The sequence below is a fragment of the Strix uralensis genome, chromosome 4 (genome assembly GCF_047716275.1).
Source record: "Strix uralensis isolate ZFMK-TIS-50842 chromosome 4, bStrUra1, whole genome shotgun sequence".
Classification (NCBI taxonomy): Eukaryota; Metazoa; Chordata; class Aves; order Strigiformes; family Strigidae; genus Strix; species Strix uralensis.
Genome location: NC_133975.1, coordinates 12,826,715 through 12,849,733, shown reverse-complemented (window position 1 = coordinate 12,849,733; position 23,019 = coordinate 12,826,715). Strand labels below are relative to the sequence as shown.

The 23,019-nt window shown below is 37.4% G+C and overlaps 1 protein-coding gene across 1 annotated transcript in view; it reads left to right on the top strand.

Moving 5' to 3' along the window:
• The window catches only part of SORCS2 (sortilin related VPS10 domain containing receptor 2), a 573,028-nt gene that overhangs the window by 495,179 nt on the left and 54,830 nt on the right, over nucleotides 1-23,019 (top strand). The window contains exons 9-12 of the mRNA XM_074865689.1: nucleotides 6,490-6,669; nucleotides 9,945-10,091; nucleotides 11,477-11,579; nucleotides 21,514-21,590. Of these exons, the coding sequence (XP_074721790.1) occupies nucleotides 6,490-6,669; nucleotides 9,945-10,091; nucleotides 11,477-11,579; nucleotides 21,514-21,590 (507 nt within the window). The remainder of the gene's footprint in view (nucleotides 1-6,489; nucleotides 6,670-9,944; nucleotides 10,092-11,476; nucleotides 11,580-21,513; nucleotides 21,591-23,019) is intronic.

Here is a 23,019-nt window from a genome sequence, read left to right as displayed (position 1 = left end):
AGATTGCTTGTTCTCTGCTGCTAAAACTAGATCAGAAGTTAATAACTTGTAGGAAGGGAATACCAAAACCAAGCCAAGAGAAGAAGGATTGCATTTGTGTGTCAAGATGGCTGGCTAGGCATGCAGGAGTGTTCCAGAGAGATCTAGCAATCCCCCTTGGGCTGTTTTCAGCCTAGAGCAAGGGTTCAGGTGCCATTGCTGGGAGAGCAGGTCTGCCGAGCGGCACAGGCTGCAGCCCCATCTGGAGAGTCATCACACTTGTATTGCACAAAAGTTTTTGAAGTTCTGATTGGCTTTGCCTAGAGAAGTGTGGTGTGGAGAAGGATTATGTTGGGTTCTGGTCCTTATTCAGGATTTTGAGTCATGCTCTAATGTGACTAACAAAAAAAAACTTGGAACTAGTTCATTCAGAGAGTTTAAGCAAAGTATTTGTTAACAAAATTGCTGACCAAACCAAGGATCTCCTACAAATAATGGTAGTTTTACTGTTGCAATTTGGGAGAATTTAATTATTCTGAGTCCCCTTCCCACCTCTGGTAAAGTAAACTCCATTGTTAATGATCTCCTTTTATGAATTGATACAAGACATTCATTGATTCTGGATTTGTTCATGCCGGCTACAAAATCTCAATGCGAGAGCTCTGTTGTCTGTTATATCCTACTGCAATTCACAAAGTTTAGTTCTGAAAAGATACGGTGTGGTAAAAGCTTCTTTTGTCTATTTTTATCTCTGCATTTTTTTTTCAATCTTGTGAAATAGGCAATAATGTAAAATTTTTCAGGTAACTAAGATAAAAGAGAGTACAGGGGAAAAATAAACAAAAATAAAAGAAGAAAAAGATCCTATTGCCTTAGAAATAAGTTGGTCTTTAACGTATTAATGGTAATACCAATCTTCTATACATGCCTTTAATCAACTCCATATATTCTCTTTATTTTGATTATCACCTAGTGCCCTTCTGAGGGGCTCAAAACAGGCCCACCTCTTCCTTGCCTCAGTCTGAGATATACATTGCTGTTTTAACCATAGGTTTTTTCCCAAACTTGTATCATTCAATAATAGATATAACACTATCAGGAGTAAATTATTTTGAGCAGTTTTACTCGTTCTCCCTAAATAGCCATCAGTCTTTTGAAGCATGTATTCCTTTATCGAGCTCCTTCTTGCCATAACTTTTTCAAGGATTTTTTAAATGGGCCCATTCATTAACAGCAGAAATGGCAGGAGAGGTTCCTGCAGCCCTTTTGTCCTCAAAGTTCTCTAGGGGCTCTGGCTGCATGATGGTTGGATTATGAAGTACTGAGACTATGAGAGCTCATTTAGCAAGGCTCTTAGTCTCCCGAGAATTGTTTCTCCATTTGGGTAGCTCCTTCACCACCTTTGCTGTCTGCTGCCTCAGGAGGCTTCAGCTGTGGTTGTTCCTCTGTGCCAGGCAGAAGAGCCATTTGCAGCTGCAGCAGGAGTACTTTCCTATTCTGAAAGTCCATTGGAATGGCTGCTAAACAAAGAATAAAGGGGAACAAAATAGAAATACAGGTAGCAGTGGCATTTGATGCAGGAGAAGTATTCCTTTTCCAGGAGGTGTCAAGGCAGTAGCCAGTGAAACCTGAGCTGTAGCAGGTGTCTGGCTCCCTGGTTGTGCAAATCCATCCGAGGTGGATTCAAGGAACTGTTCTTTTCTTCAGAGTGTAAATTTTATTGATTTCTCTCCTTGCACTGTTTTACTTGGCCAGGCAAGGAAGATTAGAAAGATTACCTTTATGTGCTATGTAGTTGCCTTGATTGTGTTTAAGAGATTACAGGGGTATAAATGTGGTGCATCTGGAGGTCATGGCTGAGACTACACAGCCTTGAATGCTTACATCTGTTGCACTTCTGATACATTTATTCCTCATGATTCTGTGTTTAATTTATCACTTGCTTCAGGTTAACCTGTTGCCCAACCACAGTATTAAAAGATTGCAAAGTGGAAATATTTATTTGTCTGGAAATTGTTTACTTTCATTAGCATAGTTAAGAAGCTTGAATTGAAAAAAAAAAAACCCAAACAAACAAAAAACCCGCAAAACCCAAAAATCCAAATCCTGTCTTTTTAATAATATTTTTAATTGTATGTGTAACATTTCAAGCAAACTCAGTAATATGTGTTTTTATTTTCCTCTGTTTTCACAGTATCATAGACAGTAGACATGGAAAGGATCCTGAGAGGTCCTTTTCCAAAGTATGGTCATCTGCCTAGACAGATATTTGTCTAATCTACTCTTAACAGCACCCAGGGATGAAGATTACTTTACCTCCCTAAGCATATATCCTCAGTGTGTATGACCAGGCCCTACTATAGAAGGATATTCTGATGTCTAACCTGAATCTCCTTAGCTGTGATTTATACCCAGTATTTAACTCCAAGTAGACTTAGAAGACAGTTTCTTCCATTTCCCTTGAGGTGACTGTTTACATCATTTGAAGGCTAGTTTCTGTCTACTTTCATCCACCCATGGGAAAACGACTCTGTGGACTTGATTACATAGTGGATTTTACAGCACTTTCAGGCTACTTTGATTGTACCTGTAGGTAGACCTATCTATGGCCCTGGGTTGGTCCATTGTCTTGGATCTATGAGTTGTTCCACAGATTTTTAGTGATTAACTTAGACATCTATGCTTAGTGAGGTATAACATTACCCAGTAAAGAGAGGAAAACGAAGGAAACATTGTGACAAAGAAGTTCATAGAATATGGTGCACAGGAAGTACCTTAGCAAACAGAACACAGAGATCTCATGGAGTTTTGGACAATACAGCTAGTAGCATCTCAGAACTGTAGAAACTTACAACCTGAGATGATGAGATAAAGTAAATGGAGAACACTGGTACTTGGGAATCACATTCCATCACTGATACAAATTACCATTGGTGAGCTTTGGGAAAAAAAAAAAAAAAAAAGAGAGAGAAGTGAGAATGGTGAGCATGGGTGCTTGGATCAGCAAGACATGGAACAAAGCAGACATGTCATACTGTACAGAGCAAAAGTAAAGTAGTAAAGATGAGAGAAAGGATGTCCATGGAGGAATGGGCATGCCATAAAGGAAATGACATGGTTTCTGTGCCAAATCTGGGAGAAGATTCTGTCTTGGGACACCTGAAAGTACACAGACTCTATCATTTGAGCATGGAAATGAAAGGAAAGCACAAGAGCTCAAATATGGAACGTATACAGAAAAACCAGCCTGGAGATAAACAAAAATCTGATTAGTGACAATAAGGAATGTTCCAAATCCTGAAGATCTCTAACATCAGTAAAGATGATCTTTATAAATTAATTTGAAGAAATCATGTGTGAATAGCATAATTACAGAAAAATTAGATGATCAGCAGGACTTTGAGTAGCCTGCAAAATGCAGAGGGGGAAAGCAGGAGGTCCAGCAAGAAGGCAATTGCAGTAGTTCAGGCATGAAATCATCAAAGAATAAATGCTTTCCTTATAGGATCTGCCGAGATTACAGCCTAAACTAGTATCTGTGGCCATGAATTAAATAAAGCAATAATAACTTGCATTCCCTTCATCAAGATATTTCTTCTTTCTCAGATGTCCTTACTAGCTAACTCTTCAGTGACAGTAAGTTCTGACTAGCAATATTTGCTGACATCCCATCTTTATGTGCTATCATCTGTTGAACAGTGGGTAGCTGGGGTGAAGGGTTAGACTTAGCACACTGAAGACACAGCCTCTGTGTTTGTCAATCAATTTCTTTTTCCTCTTTTTAAATTCACCTTTCCAGGATAGGAATAGTGTAAGACTGACATGACAGTTTAGCTTTGTTTTAGTTAGATTTCCAGCAGTCTGTGTCATCCGGGATTTTTTTTAAGATAAATTTAAGATTCGGGCATGAAATTTGCAGTTTTCCTTACTTTGTCAATTAATTTTCCTGGAGGATTATATCATGACTAGACAGAAAATGTTGTGCAGGATTAATGCAAGGTAGTAGAACTGAAGGACTGATTTGCTTCTTGAGGGAAAAGAAATCACTGTGAAAGGAAAATAGCAGTAACACTGAACTGGAAATCTGAAAGTGTAAATTCTGAACGGAAGGAACAAAGTCCAAGGCAGCTAAAACCAGAATCTGTTAAGTTCTTGCCTCAGAAAATAATTGGCATCTAGCAGTCTGAGTGTACAAACCTCTTTCTTCGTAACAGTTGCTGCCAAGATAAAAGTAAACTCTCATCTGCTTCAGTAAATTTCTGCAGTCCAGTCCCTCTCTCTTTCACCTGATCCCTCCAATCTGCCCCAAATTAATTTTCCTGTATTTCTACACCACACATTTTGGCTCTTTGTGTGTTGCTTCTGCTGACCCAGCAGCTCCTACCCCACCCTGAGATCCAAGAACCGCAGCTGTGCCCATCCTCCCAGCTCTCACCCCTGCCACATGGGCCACCCGTGCAACCACTGCCACCCCAGCAGCGCTTGGGGCAAGGAGAGCACCTTACCTACATTCACTGGAGATTTGCATTTGTTTATGGCACTGTATAAATGTTTTATTATATTTTTTACAAATACATATTGGTATTATATATCATCTAGTATATATAATAAATTATTTTATATGTTATATTTGCATAACATATAATTATATATAAATATAGGTGATAATTTTACTGAAAGTTCCTGGCATCACAGGAGAGTAAGGGTTTTCTAGAGGTTTTCACATAAAATAGAGAACTGTTTCTTTATTCCCTCTTTTGACTTTCTGCTTCACTTCCATCCTTACTTATCGGATAATCAGGGGAGCTTTTCTCACACTGCAAAAGAAGAGGTGAATTCAGTATTAGATGTGGTGTAATGTGGGCTACCCAGCCTCGCATTGCCATGGTTTAAGGCAGGAGATGAAGCATTCTGTACATTTCAAAGGCTTTTTAAAGAACCTGTTGGGATCAGTTGCTGTGTTTTGCTGGTATTTCTGCCAGACTCCCTGCTTCTGAGTAATTTGTGAGTATAAGGAAAAAGAGAACTATTCATGCGATGCTAAACAAAAATCTACTTTAGTACATAGTTCAACATGAAAGTCTTTGAAAACAGCATTGAGCTGTCATTGACAAGAAACTTCACTTAGGCTCTTTTGTATTGAGATGTGTCATATATGTAAAAATACTTTAACTAAATGATTAGTTATTTAATAAACATATTTGTTCATAATAAAAGTCTTTCTCTTGTATTATTTCTATTCATGTCTTTTTTAATCTAAGTGCCTCAATCACATCATACATGTTGCCTAAAGCATGACTGCCATGCTTTACCAAGTATTCAGTATTGCTCTGTTACTCACATTTTCTTCAGTCTTAACTGGATTCTTACAAAATTTGTTTTCTTTCTCTCTTAGAGTTCTACAAAGTTGATTTCCTGATTTATTTTTTTAAATTTTTTTTTAAAGCCAATTTGCCCCCAATTCATATTCTTTTTACATTTTGGTAGCTTTATTTAATATTCACTCCATTGCCTTAGTTATTTTTACAGTAATAAGGTGACCAGAACTGGATACAGTATTCCAGTTAAGTACCAAGGTCATAAAGAGTTTACAAGCTTTCAGTCTCCGTAACTAGATGTCATTTCACGTGTAGTCCCAACATCTGCCTTTATGCTGCCATATCCTATTGCCAACTCATGTCCTTTTTTCTGTTTGCTAAGCTTAGTTCAGTGTTGCTAGTTCCTGATTTATTTCTTCTGTTTAATATTAGTGTTAAATTATTTTCCCCAGCTGTGCATTGTTTGTCTGAGAAGTTTGGAGTGAAGAAGCTGGGAAAACTGAAAGCAAGCTCTTGCAATATCCAAGCCTGAAATTCTTGAGAAATAAATGCAGAATGTTGACTCCCATGTTGTTACTGTTGAATATTTAAGCAGATCTGTCTACATAGATAGATAAATTAGTGTTATGTATATAATATACATGAACTGTGTGCATGATATGTACTACTTCTGTGTGTAACTGCTGTAAATTACATCTGATCCTCTTTGTGCTATGCTATGCTTTACCCTGGACAAAATATTTCTTAATTCTCTAGGTATCTGAGGATTATTTTTTAGATTAGCTTTGTTTATATTGTTTCAATCTTTCATTGACTGTCATCCAGATTTTGGAAAATAATTTACTTCTTTTTTTCCTTTCCTTTTTTTTTTTTTTTTACTTCTTTTCAAGAAGTCATTCCCCATAAGAGTAAAAGCAGATCACAGCTGTTGCACTTTCATGATTTTGGTCTCCACTAAGCTATTTGCACTCTAATAACCTGTAGCCAAAAGGCAGTGACTGACCACCTCAGAGTGGTGGGATGCAGCATGTTGCATCAGTATTATGTTGAGAGATTACTGTTACTGAACTTTCAGATACATTTCTTCCCCCCCGCCCCAGCCCTGCCTGTGGTATTAAACTGTCCGGGCCAACTTGTTTGTAAAATAGAAACGATGGAAAAATTAGTCAATTTGTACCTTATTTTTCTACAGGATTTACAGATAATCAGTACAGATGAAAACCAGGTGTTTGTGGCTGTTCAGGAATGGTACCAGACAGACACGTATAATCTCTACCAGTCTGACCCGCAAGGTGTTTACTACTCTATCCTGCTGGAGAATGTCCGGAGCACAAAGCAGCCAGAAGAGAATGTCCTGATAGATATTCTGGAGGTAGGTCTTTATCTCTTCCAAGGTGTGTAGTCTGTGTAGAGTTTTAATTTTGATTATGAGTATAATTAATTTTACATTGATATATTTTCACAGTTATTTTTACTACTATCTTTACTAGTATCTATTTTTACTACTTACATTTTTCCCTCTTGCCCTGCTAACGTGCTGTGTGCTTTAAGAACTAGATTCTAGGTATGGGGTTCCATGGATGTACAAAACCAGAATTGGCTGAGGGTTGTTTTTTGTTGTTTTTTTTTTTTTTTTAAGATATTGGAAAGTGAAGTTGGCAGCACAATTTATTACTGAAGTAAGAAGTTATGCAGCTGCCTACATACAGCTTTTTTCTTTTAGGTGACTCTGATACACTTCCTGACTTAGAGCAGAACATCTTTTAGCCAGTAGGGTCTTAAATAGTAATCCTGTGAGCCTTGTGCTAGGTTGTGTCAGCTCTGACAAGCAAAGAATCAACAAAATTAGATATTGGACAGCAAATCCACTTGCTTTCAGTAGGTGTCTTGTGCCAGTAGCATTTGCTATGAGACAAACTCTCCTGTAAACAAATCTATCTTGGATTTTAACATGAGTGCACTTGGCAAAATAAAAGACTGAAGAATATAGTGTTTTGGAAGAGTAGCACAAACTGTTCTCAATTCTGTTCCTGTTGATGACAATATTTGAATGTAATAAGGTGTACATTTGCTCTGGTTCTGTTCTTTTGTGTAGGACATAGGACTGGCCATTATCAAGACATTAAACTAATGGACCTTTGGTCTGACACAGTTTGGCCACTGTTACACTCTAATCTGACTGGTATCAGTTTTAAAAATAAAATATCTTTATACGTGCACCAGACTTCTTTGGAAAAGGTTTGTAGTCATGCACTTACAGAGCTGTTAAATGACTCTTCTTGGTGGGGGAAAACAATGGTAGTTTTTTCCTCCTTATCTCCTCCATCTTTGTTTAGCTTTTTCTTTCCAAATGTCTGTAGTACAACAAAAAGGTCTATCATTACCAATGATTACTGTCTAAACTCTACCTTTTTAGAAATGTAACACATATTGCAGTCCTTGAGGATGGGATTTTTTTGGTCTAGTCTAGGTTTTCTCTCTGGGCATTTTAATGCAAGCATCCCATCTTGGGAAGAGACAGTCCTAAATGATTGACAATTTCCCTTTCCACCAACATGTAATTCTCCTTAAAATTTGCACTGTCATTATCATCTGCTAGCCTCACTTCATCTTTCACTTGTACATTTGCTATAAAATCTTTTATAGGTTTCTACTATCTACATTCATTTTCTTTTATATACTTTATCTTTTTTTGGTACCATATTTCTTTTCACGTTGCATGTGTGAAAGGGGAATAATTCCCAAATAATTGTTCAAAGAAGGAAAGAAAATGAAAGGTAAAGTATTAAGTGACTGTCCAAAAGGAACACGCCCTTGAAATTTGTGACTATACAAAAGGAGTATATTCTTGAAATTGTATCAAGTTCTGCCAGTGTGAACCACTCACAAATTTGACATAGACATGTTTGCAAAATGGGCATACTAATGTAATACTTCTAGATTGGATCTTGCTGTGACTCCTCATATAGATAAGAGCTACACAAGTTGCAGTACGCATTCTTCATGCTTTTTTTCCAAACAACAAATTGTATTTATTTAAATGCTAATCACAAACTTTTATTATATAGTAATATTTTTGTATTTCAGTAACTGCTGCTAATAAATACTGTAGGGCCATCTGAACTGTGCTTCTTGCTACCTACTAGTATAGAATATTTAGCTGTAAAATCAGTAATGTAACAATGCGGCAATTAATGTGTCACAGAATACATAGTCATAGCAGAAAACCTGTTTAGAAAATAGGTTTATAAGGTACAAAGTGCTTTTCTAAGAATACTGGGGAACAACTAACCCCTGAACTGTTTTGGAAAATAGGTGCTCTGAGAACTAATCCAAAAGTCCAAAGAAAATCAAAGGAAAGGTAATTTTGAATTTCTTTGTGTTCATCTGGCTTTGGGTAGCTACTGGACTGTTCATCAGAGTAACTGAACACTCCACAATGTTGAAATGTTTTCTTTTCCATAGCACCTTATTATTAGTGTGGAGCTTTTCCCTTCTTGGTATAAAGATACTAATCTCCCAATTTTAGATTAGGGAACTGAGTTAAGGAGCAGAAAATAGAGAAGAATTTGGGTGGCTTGCATCACAGTTGAATCTGGAAGGTAGATTAGAGAGCTGTCCTATGGTAAAAATGGTGTATGAGTTGATATACATTGTCAAGAATTTTTCAGAAATTCAAGGACCCTCATAAATAATCTCAAGGAAAACTATAGCACTCTTAAGGAAGCCTTCAAGTATAATACAAGATTTTTATCTCATGCCATTGGGTGAAATATTAACAGAACTAAACATATTAACGTGTGATTACTGTCAGGTTGCTTCTAAAAATTATACTCATTAACTTTGACAATCTGAGTTGTAATCATGTTCTAATACGGATTGTTTTGAAATAAAATAACTAAGTTTGCCCAAGAGAAGAGAGAGCCTGTAAACATTCCGCCCCCCCCACCCCCCCCCCCCACCCCCCCCAGAGGTTTAACAGGTGAAGGGAGGCTAAATGTGTGGAGGTGGACTGGGTGTGGAAGCATTTCAGATGCTTGAGAGGTTGATTCAGCCCTCACTGTTTCTTCCCTGGATGATCTGTCTGCATTTATTTCCTACAAAAGGCAATTGTGCTGCCTAATTCAGTGTTATTTTAAAGGATATTATACTGTATTTTGTTACTGTAACCTATTTGTGTGCTATTTATATGTGGGTCACATGACTTCTGTGTAAAAGTCAGGTTGCTGTTATAAATTGCTTACATCATTTGTAGAATAACATTTTAGAGATGTCCATGTTTTAAAAAAAAAAATGCAGAGCTGTAATTTTAACAGTAATATGCAGTAATACCATGCTATTGTAATTTTTGTATTTTGCTGTATAAACTACATGTAATTTGATTAGCTTTCTGACACTGAGAGAACTGTATATCCTTTTTAAATACATTTAGAAATACAAATCAGTTAGTAATTGTCCTCCCCTTTCTCGCTTTCCTCTTATCCTTTTGCCTTATTTTTTTTTTTAAGGTATCATTCACTTTCCTAGTGGAGAAAGTACCTGAGGGTACACAGTTCTGAGCCACAAAAGAGCAGTTAATCAGGGATAATCCTTGTTGAAAAAAATGTGTAAGTGCTGGTCATTAACCCTCTCTCCTGTATGCTTCAGGTCAGAGGTGTAAAAGGAGTCTTTTTGGCCAACCAGAAAATTGATGGGAAAGTTACAACTCTGATAACCTACAACAAAGGCCGTGACTGGGATTTTCTAAACCCTCCAGACATTGATATGAATGGCAAACCAACAAACTGCAAACCTGTAAGTGGCTCTTTTTAGCCTATCTTTTTCTAAAGTGCACGAGAATTATTTGTATGGTAGGATTTACAGTGGTTCCAACAGCCCCATAGAGCTTTGTACTGAGTTTACCAGCCAAACTAGTAGGCAAATCTATTTGCATCGCATGAGTAGTGGTTTCACAAGCTGGTAATCCAGTCATCCTGTAGAGTGACTAGTCTGGACTCTGTTGCACTGCATTTCATATTTTAGATCACTTTGACACAAAGAGGACATTTTTTCTTGTGTGTCACCCACACAACCCAGTTCAGAATAATCATGACAACAGTCATTTGTGTCTGGATATAAGGGGCACATCATCAGTCAAATAGAGCTCATCAATACCTTTTCTCTTTCCATCTTCGTATTTTTGTTTCATCTTAAACTAAGGTAACCCTTGGTTCCCTGTTAAAGGGAACTCTTGACAGTTGCTTGGAAATAAATGCCACAGTTAACTGCATCAAAAAAATCCTTTTCTAAGATGATATGTCAGTTTGTGTAGATGTCCCAGCTACCCATAATATTTTGTTATTTGCGAACCTGTACTGAAAACCTTGTGTTTTTCTCACTGACTCTCTGTTCCTTGGGACTTCGAGTTCTGCATTGCTGGGTGAAGTAAATGCTTTTAGTCCTGCCACTGACAGAGCTTTGGTTCCTCTCCAGAAGTGGAGGGCTGGAGCTGCTGGCTCCCTTTTGAAGAGTTCAAGACTCTGCTACGTGGTTCAAGCCTGCAGGGCCTGATCCAGAGCTTTCTGAGGGGAGCGGAGGCATCACCGTGGCAGCAGCTCCCAGATGGTGCTGGCAGCCCGCTCCTGGTAAAGTTCATGGTCAGATTGCTGTGAGCAATGTGACCTCTGAGTGACGGTGCACAAAAAGCAAGCAGCAGGGAGTTGTTTAACAAGGAGAGATGGGGGATGTGTCCAAAAGTCATTATGCTATTTTTCATAGCACTTTTTTTTTCTCAAAAATAAATTTCAGTACAAACAGTTGTTTTTAATCATCATTTTACCAGTTACCTGGGACCTAAAACCATGCAATACTTGTTGTTGTTAGTTATAATTTTTAAGCAACTGTTTTGTCAGAAGGGTTTTTTGTACAATCATTTCATCCTGACTTTTTTGAGTTTGGATATCTTTTTGCTGAGACAGTGGCAGACTACACAGACATCACCAGTGATTCTTGTTAGTTAGATGGCTAATATTAACTGGATATTTCAGACTGGACTTTTGCTCCATGGGGAACAGCCATTCTCTTTCTCTACGAAGACATACATTGCTGAAGCTGCTCTCTGACTGTGCTTCCATTATTGTAGGACCATAACTGTTACCACTTGGTTTTTTTTTAAACCTGTTGTCTTCTTCCCCCACAAGCCTGATTGCTACCTTCACCTCCATCTCCGCTGGGCAGACAATCCCTATGTGTCAGGAACAGTCCATACGAAGGACACTGCACCAGGGCTCATAATGGGGGCAGGTAAATGCATAAAATTATTTTTTGAGGTCTGAAATGTGGCAGCAGTTCTTTGTAGATCTAGTATTCTGGTTTATAACAATACCATGCTAGAAACATTGCCAATATAAGGCTTTCCCTGCAGGATAAGCCTTCATGGGATCTCTTGATCATACAATTTAATAACAAATTAAAGTCCCAGAGTTGTGTCTTCTAGGATAGATACATAACAGGATACATTATGCTTCCTTGTGCTGTGTAGTATCTCCTTCCCCATCAGTGTGGTGTGAAGGACTTGTCCTGCACTCTTTTTCTCTAGAAGTGAGGTGTAGGGCCTCCAGCATCATGAGTAGCCCAGCAAATCCAATAAAGTGATATAAACAGTGGCCAAGCCTTTGTTCTTTATGCTAAGATACAGATAATTGTCTTGAAGTTTTTATTAGTTCCCTTTTTGCCTAAAGAGAGATGAAGTGAAAAAGGCAAAGGCGTCTCTGTGATGGGATCAATGCTGGTTGTGACTTCTCCATTATAACATACACATGGAGCCATGGTACTGTGAAGTGGCATTTAATAAAAGGAATTCCATTGTATTGTTGACTACTCATCCAGAAAAATATTCTCATAACTCTGTTTTACTTTGTATCCTTGTGATTCATCTATTAACTTCATTTAATTTTCAGTTTCTTTGTTTCAAAATTATTGAAATGTTAACTGTTCCAAGGTTTTTTTAAATTGCATTCTTTTATTCTTATGTTATGGATTATGTTTAGGTGAAATACACACATGTAACTGCTTCTCTTTTCCTAAAAGTATATCTGTTTGTAACCAGTAGTGCTTTCTGCTCTAGCTTACACTAGTCCCATATAAACGGCTTGCTAAACTGAAAATTTTCTGAGAATATCAAGATGAGCATATTTGGTGCTGAAAGAGACTGACAGCTGCCATTATGTCAATATAACTGAAGGTCTGAAGTTTCCCCTAGTGTAAATGAGTTTAATGTGTTTTACTGGAGGCAGGCCTAACTGGTAAAATGCTACTCTTTTTATTGATGCTGATGAGACTAAGAATTTATGCAGTGCCCTTGTAGATACATTTCTGTTAGGTGTTTAATTCACATTTTATGAATTCCAATGATCCATTTCAGGGATCTTCTTCCTACATTTTAATATAGGTTCTTAATTTTAGCCTCACCGTACTGTACCTGGAATGCCTTCTAGTAGCAAATTAAGCAGTGAGGTTTAATTAATTAGTCCATTACTTCTATTGCATTTTTCTCTGTCCTTGCATTATAATCTGATGTGGTGAACTGATATTCTTTGAGATATTGGGTTGTTTTCATTTGGTTCGGTTTTGTGGAGTTTAAGTGCACTATTTTCTGAGAGGTTATCAGGGATGGCAGGTTGGAGAAGGGTATTTTGCCCTTAATTCTTTCCTAGAATCAGGCAATATTTTGTCACTGTGACCTTTTTTTACTGTAGCGGTAGGTAAATTCATCAACAGCTTTCCTCAATTTGAATATGAGAGCGATGACGTCCAGATATCATTAAGAACTGGACTGATGTTAAATTTGACTTGATTGTGGAGAAACCTGTAATGTAATGGAAATGGTAGAGAGGCACCCTCCCTCATAGCAGCTGGCTAAAAACCTGGGAGGGATGCTATGGAACTGGGAAAAATTTGCCCGAGAGTAGTGCAGTATGTTCTTTCTCAGGTAGAAGGTCATGTAGTTGCAAACAGAGCCAAAGGACTTATTTTGGAGTCTTAAAAATCTTAAAGAGCAACTGCATCCCCTTGCTAACAGACAACCTGAATCAACTTTGATTTTGACTTGCATTTACATTACTGGATTCAGTGCTCATGTTCAGTCCTATCTGGCAAACCTGATATCCTTGTAAACTTACACTTCCTATCAGAAATAATTTACATACAATGAGCTTGAATTTCTTCTGGCCTGATTCTTGAAACTGATAATCCTATGCAAATCAACAGAAGTACTAGGTTCTTAGCCCATAGAGAAATCAGATTATTTGGGCTGCATCACGCACTATTGGAGTTCTAGTGTTAGGTTTAGGTAGAGCACATCTTCTGGAAATGACTGAAGATGATAAAGATCTGTGGAATGTCAGTTCATCACAGTGTGTCTAGGAAACATCAGTGCCTTTTGCTGTGAAAAAGGGAAATGTATTCTGAGGGTGAAGTGGGTAAATAATTGCCAGTGGAGAGAGTGAAATATTAATACTCTGGCAAAATACTGTACAGTGACCTTATTAATAAAAATGTGTACAATTTTGATCATCAATTTTCAGGACCAGTGAGCAGGTGCTGAGAAGGACTACTTGGCAGTTGATGGAAATAGAGAATATTTACAAGAGAAACCTCATTAGCTGAGAAAAATAAAGGACAATAAAGAATCTGATTTTTTTTCATGAAAGTGTAACCATGGAGTAGAAACAAGTGATGTAAACAAGTGGATAAGAACTAGAAATTAGAAAACAGTTTATAACCGTAAGCTCCATGAAGTTCATCCTCTCAATAAGAGCAGTGTGACTATCAATCAAAAAAGAAAAAAAAAATTAAAAATCCCTTTAACATGGAGTTTGTCTACTTTATAGGAAGCTTGTGGTAATGGAAAACCTAACCTGTGATTTAAGGATAGTTTTGATACTGTGCTTGAATATCAAGAGCACGGAGACTACTGAATATTGTTTTAATTTAACAGATAATTAAATGCTGAACAGCATTAATGGTTAGAGCATTTGGGAAAAATGCAATAATAGGATGTTAAAATTGCATCTTTTTAAACTCATATTTACAAATAAAAATTCTACTCTATTAAAGTTGCATAAATAGTTCTGAGGAATGCATATTTTTGGCTTATGTGTATATATAAATTGTACAGACAGAATACTACATTTTATAGCTGCATATTAAAGTGTTCTTTTAAATAACTGCTTTGCTCTCTTTAAGAAATGTAATAGGATTTTGCATTTACATTTGATTTTCATGCATTTTAATCTTGGCAACAGCTTCTATTTCTCACAGCATCAGCTATGAAATGTGTGTCAATTGATGTGTAAATTTTTACTATAAAATTGCAAAGGAGTTTTCTATGAAAAATGTTTAGAGCAGTGTAGATTTTTCAGGTGCTAGTTTACAGTAATTGTCTGCTTAGCTTCCAATCCAGATGGCAAATCAAGCAAGCAGTAGATTCTGCACATTCACAGGAACTGAGGAAGTGCTGGAAAAGTTCCGTTTACTCTTTGTCATGTCAGGCCCAAATACATTGCATACATTGTGATAAATTTCTGTCATTTTTCACACAAGTAGCATACTAGGATGTCACTATAAAAAGGATGAGGGAACAGGGAGATTATTGAGCATTTCCCAGTGCATTTTGGAGTGAAGATCCCGCAGTTCCCTTGGATTTTTGTCATGTCAACATGTTCCCCCATTCTGATGGTGTGAATTGCTCCCTCAGCCCTCAGCTGAACACTTCTTCAGACTGCCAGGCCAAAAATGTCTATCTGGGACATTTAAACACAAATTGGTAGTATGTTTGTTCTACGCTGTGACTACAAGTTTACATACCATGAAATTTCAGTTTATTGTGCATTGACTGAAGGGATATTACGACTGTATTAATTACCAGTAATCTAGGCAAGGCACATCTCTTTTTGGAGTAGGTGTCTGGCTGTATGCTAAATTTAAGTAGCTGGAAAAGATTTTCCATATTGGAAAGATTATCAAAGTGTTGCATATGGGGATTATTTCTTCTCACGGTAAGCATGTCTAAAATCACATATAAAAATATGGGTAAATGCAGTGAAAAATGCACTTAAACCATGTAAATTAATAGTAAATTGTAATGAAAGTAATCTCCCATATTTATGTGACCCAGGAGGAACCTGCCAAAATACCTGAGCAAAGACAAACTTTTAATTACTCTCTTGAGATCTGTATGTGTTTTTCACAGCTATAGCACCTTTCCATAGAGCTTGGTTGGCCATCAGTCATCACTAAAATACATTGCTTTCTTTCACATCCTTGTGCTACCAACTACTAAACTGGCGTGTGTGAAGTTACAAATAGCTTGAAGAACGATCTTGCATGGTAGTTAGTACCCCTGTATTCTAGTTTTAGGGACTTCCATCCCCACAGGATGGAATGTCTGATTTTACCCAGTTACTTTAAAATTACCCTTTACTCAGGACAATTAAAAAAACAAAAGAGCATTTCCTCTATCCCAAAGCACAGTCTGAAAAAGTTTATAAGAATGCAAGTAACAGGAATGAAAAATGACTGTGCTGAATCAAAAAATCCAAAATGCAGAATAAAATGTTTCCTAAATTGAAGAAACAAGGTGCCAGAACTTAACAGCAGGAAAGTCATACAGAATCAGGCCAAGAGTCCATCTAGCACAGTACCCTAGCTCTGTTGGTGACAAAAGCTTTTGGGGAAGTGTTTAAGAACAATTCACATGTATATGGTCCCCCAGGCCATGTTTTGGGAGAAGGCACACACATGAGACTGTTTCTGATAAGTGCAAGACAATAAGGTCAAGACAGCATCAAGGTTTACCTCTCCTAACCTACACAGCTCAAGAAAACTAGCATACCTTGGCCTTCTGCCCTCAGACACATCCCCTCATGACTAGGGGCATGCCACACACATCCTTAGTTTCATCACATGAAAACAAAATTTTCATGGCCTATAACATATCTCTCATGTTATTTCAGGTAATTTGAACTGAGTGGGGAAGAGGGAACCTCACAAAAATACATCTTTTGGCCATGGCACACCACCTGGGGAGAGCCAGGGCTGAGCACTATGTGGTGTGAACATGGTCAGGTCATGCCAGCTGGCCTTGGCTGCAGGACAGTCTTCTCTTATTTGATGTATATGTGGTGTTTGCAACAATGCCATCCCTTTATTAGGGACAAAGTATGAACATCTAACAATGCCTTTAACAACAATATATTTAAATTGGATGAGAAATGTAGAAAGCAAAGTTAAAGCAAACAGTAATTGAAGGGTCTTCTTTCCTGTTCCTATCATTTATCTACAAAAAGAATATAAAATAAGACAAACTTGAGAAACTTCTGTATTACAAACAAAACTTCTTGAAACTAGATGGCAAAACAGTCTGTGTCATGTCGGAGGAGTTTTCAGGCCCTTTAGATCAAAAAGTGATGTTAAAATGATAATATTTATAGCTCTGGCTAAAATAGCCTTGTCATGGTTTAACCCCAGCTGGCCACTAAGCGCTACACAGCTGCTCGCTTGCTCCCCCCCCACCCCCACAGCGTGGGAAAAGAGTTGGAAGGGTAAAAGTGAGAAACTCATGGGTTGAGGTAAGAATAGTTTAATAATCCCACACACCCACCCACCCCACTCTGCCTGCCAACCTCCCCACTAGGTTTATTGCTGAACACAACGTCATATGGTAAGAAATATCCCTTTGGTCAGTTGGGTCAGCTATCTTGTCTGGGTCCCCTCCCAACTTCTTGTGCACGCCCAACCTACTCCATGGCGGGGTGGTGTGAGGAGCAGAAAAGGCCTTGATGCTGTGTAAGCACTGCTCAGCAATTACAAAAACATCTCTGTATTATCAACATTGTTTCCAGCACAAATCCAAAACGTAGCCCCATTCTAGCTGCTATGAGGAAAATTAACTCAACCCCAGCCAAAACCAGGACGAGTCTGCAGCGGATTACCCATTCCAGCTACAGTAACTTTTTCAGTATGAACCTGAATTGCCTTCAGTGTATTAGATTACCTTTACTTGTTACCACAGGTGGATTTTGAGATCTAACACAGACCCACTAAAATGATAGAAAAGTTTCCATGTTGTAATGGTACACCTGAAGAGTTACTGCAGATATTTACAGCTGTAATAAGGAGCACAGGTTTTGGTGTGATTCGCCAGACAAACAGCACACTGATGTTTGTGGGTGTGAGGTATAGTCCAAATGTTTCAGGATGTGGTGGGAATGGTACTTACACACTGGAAGTGTTGGCTTCCAGTCAGGGCTGAGCATAATTTGCCTGTTTCTCACCTTCTGTATCATTTGATTGAGATGTCAGTTGTGCATGTGTGTTATTGGCTGCCGCACTTACCAAAATACGGTTCATAATTCTCAGATACGGCACGGAAAATTTCAGGATGTCTCAGTTCTACTTTGAGTGGTTCCGTGACTTCGCAGTTGTTTGTTTGTAATGTTATTAAGGTCAGGATTTTTTGCATTTCATTTGATGTGAATTGGATGTAAAGGGGTTTACAGGGTGCTATTGCATGTGCTTTGTTTAGTTAGCTGGCTTAATCCAGTAATGTGACAGACTGTGATCTAGCTGCAGGCTAAAATCACGTGCTTTATTTTACATCTCAAGAAGAACGGAATGCACCAAACCTTTGAAGTTATTTTTTATTAGATCATAAAAAATAAAGATAAAACAATATAACTCTTTAAATAGAGAAAACTCATAACTCTTGTGTGACACATGTTAAATAGAAAGGTTTGCACATAAAACTGTAGTGAGTCTGATAAGTTCTTTGAAGGACTTAGTTTTATTCTGGTTTTACTTTTTTAGGCTAACAGCTTTCAAAGATATCATTGGTTTAACAAACTCGTCACACGTGTTCCTATGGAAATTCCCTTCTGCCTGTCACCTCTGAGGTTTGGCTGCGAGGTTGCTTCCCACTTCAAATAACCCGCTGTGCTTTGCAGGAGCCTCCCTGTCTCCATTGGTCATGCACGTTTCCTGCTCCCTGTCTCACCTGCTTTTTCCTTCTGAATCCACTGATGCTGTTTTTCAACAAGACGTTGTCTACAGTACCCACGTAGCAAACTGCAATTAAATTGACAAGTTATATCTTCCCTTACAGAAAAGGTTATATTATGTTCTTGAAGGCTTGACTTTATAAAGTCTGCAAAATTATGGAATATAATTGCATCTCCTAAAAAATCTGAAACTAGTGGAAATGACAGTGTTCTGTAATGTGCAGAACATTATGTCAGCTATCAGAAATTCCTGTGTGCACCACTTCTAGGTTTTCACCCTTTGCTTGTGAATGGACTACTTTCAAAGGTCAGAGAGCAGTGAAGTCCTTTTTCCCAAAGCAGTACACCAGCCTCTATGCCAAGTTTGTCATCAGTTGTGTTTTTTGACAGAATAGCATTTCTCTGTAATTATAACTGTGTCCACCAACTCCTTTTGCTCATTTACCAAGAAAAGGCAATAAAGGTAAAACCAAAACTAGGAGAAGTCAAGCCTGTCTTGTTGCAGAGCTGCAATTACAAAGCTGTTGCTAATATCTTTCAGTCATTACCATATCAGCTGGATATAAAAGGCTTTCTAATGGAGCACAAGTTGATGCTGTTTAGTTTACAGACTAATTCTCCATTAGCTAAGGCAATTTACCACTGCACTTTTTAAAGTTCAGATCCATAGTAATTCTCAAAATAAAGACCTACTCATGTAAGTAGATTTCAGTAAGTGATGTAAAGAGGTAGAATAAACAGCTTTGTTCTGGAGCAAAACTAATAATGCATTCATTAAAGGTATCTGAGCAAAGAAGGGTGTGGACTGACAGCAATACTTTAGATTCTAGCAAGCAAATAAATACTTCTATCCTCAGCTATCCCAAAGAAAGAGATCTGCAAGTAATTGCAGAAGCACGAGAACATACCTGTTTGCAGAAATATATATCAGTGAAAACTATACAGAGAAAAGTAAGAATTGTAAAAGAAATATGTTTTTTATAAACAGCAAATCAAACCTCACTTCCCTTCCTTCAATCCTGAGAAGGTCATTTCTCATCCATACCTCCTTCTAGTTAAGATAATTTTTCCTGATCTTTGCTCATATGGGTTTTTAGGATTCAAAGTGATAGTAAGTTCAAAATGGACATTAACCAAACGGTTTTAAATAAACCTGTATTTGGGGAGAAAATATAACTGAATTCAAGTGTGATGCTTCCATTTCAGAACTGTCTCATTAGGTAATATTCATTTAATTTCATTAATATAAATTTAATTTGTTTAGTTGTTGGGTTTTTTTCTCTTATGTTGGATTATCTGCCTAAATGAATGCAACATGACTGTAACTAAAATATGTAATTTTCCAAGGACTACTGGACAGAATAAAACCTAAAGTTGAATCTGTTCTTAAACATAAATTGAAACTTTTGTTAGGCCTATGGTCCTTTGTCCTTAATTCTGATGGTATAGTTGTAACTTTCTGCCAATTTCTGTCACCGAGGTTTCGTTTTGATTGCTGGTATCACTAGAGCCTTTGTTTCTTAAAGCTAGACATGTGAAAATGATAACCCTTTTATGAAGCCATATGATGGCCCTTGCTACCCCAGCTGCAGCGACCAACTCAGCAGGCAGAGCAGTGGGAAAGTGAGACCCCATGTCTGCCAGGCAAGCACCCCACAGCCTCGGTGCTGACTTAGGGGTGGGCTGCTTCTCAAAGATGAAGATGTTTCAGGGAAAGAACAGGGGCTGTTCACTCCACAGTTACCTTTCTCTTTTCTTCTCACTTGGCACAACTGCTGTCACATCCAGTAGTAGTCATGAGGGTCATCCCTGCACTTTAAGGCTAAACTGGTTTTGGCACATTTCTAGTCTTGCAGGTCATACATCTACTTCATCCATACAAGCCTGGTTCTTAAGTAGGTGTTCAGTCCACATCACCTTTGTCCATACTGTACTGACCTTATCAAATCTCCTCAGTGCCTACAGGAATAGGGTCTTATTTTCAAAATGACATGACCAACTAAATCTGTGCTGAATTATTTGATAAATGACAGCATGTGAAGTGGGTTGGAAAGATGAAAACCCAAGAGGGGGCAGTGACATCTTCTGAAATGTTAGAGGCAGTTGAAAGAAATGAACTGACTCCTATAAATTCCCTGATACAACATAAATTTCCTAATCCTGTCTAGACTGTATTTAGGGTTAAATAATGTAGAGTTATACCATTAAACAGTGGAGAACGTGCAATCTTGATGGTCCAAACGGAGCATGTATTTTGAGCAGTGGGTGCTGTCATTCCTCTCAGGAACCTTTCAGCACTAGTGAGCACGTTCTGCATAAACAGATCTGGTTTGGTGTTTAAAAACAGCTATTTATATAACACAAGTGAAATTTCATACTGCTATCGTAATCTCAAGTGTTTTCTTTCCTCTTCTCTTCAGCTTGAGAGGATCTGCTAACTTTTATTTCTACTGTAAAAACATGTAAACCATATATTTAAGTCAAAATCCCCTGGAGGACATAATTTAGAAGGAATATTGTGCTATGATTGCTTCTCCTCTAGAACACTGCAAACTGCCTAGTAGTTTAATAGTTTGTTATTTGAAATACTACATTTCAAAACATGGAGATTACAGTATTTGGGATTGTATCTGCCAAGATCATCTTCCACAAGTTTGTTTTAACACTTCTGTTTGCTTTGCAGCATGCTGAATGCTAGCTACTGCTCCTCAGTGCTTTTTGTCAAAATATTCAGTAGCTTCCTTGTCAATATTTAGGTAAATCAAATAATTCTACTTTAGATTCTTTTGTATTTACACACTTTTTCAAACCCCATGACCCATCTTTTCAGTGTTACGTATTTCTCCGGATCCTAGATTTTGCTACCACTTCATAAACTCTTACAGATAAAATATTTTTTATTTCAACAATTTAAGTCCAAGATGAATAATTTTATAGAATGTGATTAAGGTTAAGGTATGGCTTCTGAGTTTATCGGTTTCAGACTTATATCTTATACGTGATCTTTTATAATAATTTTTCAGCATGCAGCAACAAAACTAAAATGTTGGTTTGGCATCTGCATTTCAGTATTAGAATTAAGACTTATTGCTCACACCTATGGATAGCTAGCAATGTAAAGGAAACAGTTTAAAGTGCTCATGTGGGTGCAACTCTTGTTTCCTCCTGTTTTGTGACAGGTAACCTGGGGTCTCAGCTGGTTGAGTATAAAGAAGAGATGTACATAACATCTGACTGTGGGAACACGTGGCGTCAGGTAGGAAACAAAAATCATCAAAGGTATCTGGAAATTTTAATGTACCAAATGTGATTAATTTTATAATGCTTAATTTGTCTTTATATACCCACTCTTTTGAGGGAGTGGCTGTTATTATCCCCATTTCTTTTGGAAACTGGGAGAGATTAAGAAGATGATTTGCAAAGACTCATATTGATTTGGCTATCAGGTTCAGCTAAAACTTGAATATTTTTGTATCTTTAAAAATATTATAAGCATCTTGCATAAAATCATAGAGTCTGTTTAGGTTTTTAGTAATTTAAGTAATCTTCCTATGCTAATGAAGCAGTGGACTTGGGCTAGACTTTGCAGTACAAATATTCCAAGTTGAAAGACATGGTTTAGGTACGAAGGCAGAAATTCTTTTGCTTCATAGTCTGAAAACTGGTACTGAAGCTTAAACTTTGTTCTTCATTGAAACTGAGAAAGTAAAAAAATGTTTTTAAAAAAACAATAAACCTTTGAATGTCTTTTAATATGATTTAATCAATTCTGTGACTACAAACACCGAAGCATTAAAAAAGAACAGTCATGTAGTAGGGGTAATGCCATTTGAATCCTGGATGTCTTTTGCTTCCAATGCCTAGTGTAAATTTAAGCACTGCACCTTTGTTATGTATTTCTTCCTAAATTGCTCTGTCTCAGCAATGCTTAATCACAGGGATATTTTCTTTCTGTGTGTATATAGCAACAACAGACAGTATGATCTGGAATCCACTTATAATGTATATCCAGGAAAAAAAACCAAAACACCCTCAAAGGACCAAAGTGTGTCAAAAAGACAATTAATTTCAGTTAAAATAGTGGTTTAGTGTTCAGCTGAAATAAAACTAAGTTGTGTTATTTTCTGAGAGCAAGTAAGTGTGAAAATGTTCTCACCAGTGTTACCAAGCTTGAGGAGTTTGAGATTAAAAGAGGAAAATACAGTTTCTTATATTGCTATTGTAGGGTGCTATTAGTACTCCGCAGAAAGACTTTAAAAGAAATACATTATTTTTGTCATGATAATGTCCTTTGAGGTTTAAAAGATAAAATGTTATGCCAAATTCCTTCTTGAAATCTAGCATATGATAAATAGGTGTTTAAATGCAAAAGCCTTCCAGGATTTATAGTGGGTACTGTGTTGTCTGATACTTCACAGAGGACTCTCTAATAATTTATTGTCACAATTTGCCAAAGTTCTATAGTTTTTCTGGGGTGAAAAATAAGAAGAAAAGAGTTAAGGGAATCAAATTCACATTTTTGCTGCTTTTTGTTTGAGAGACACTCAGGCAAATGATATGTGATGAAACTTGACCTTAAGATGACTATTCCTGCTGTAAAACCAACCACAACCTGATCCCTCATTATGACAGTCAAAATGAAAAACACCATTGCTAGTTTTATTTTAATTAAAACTGCTACAAGG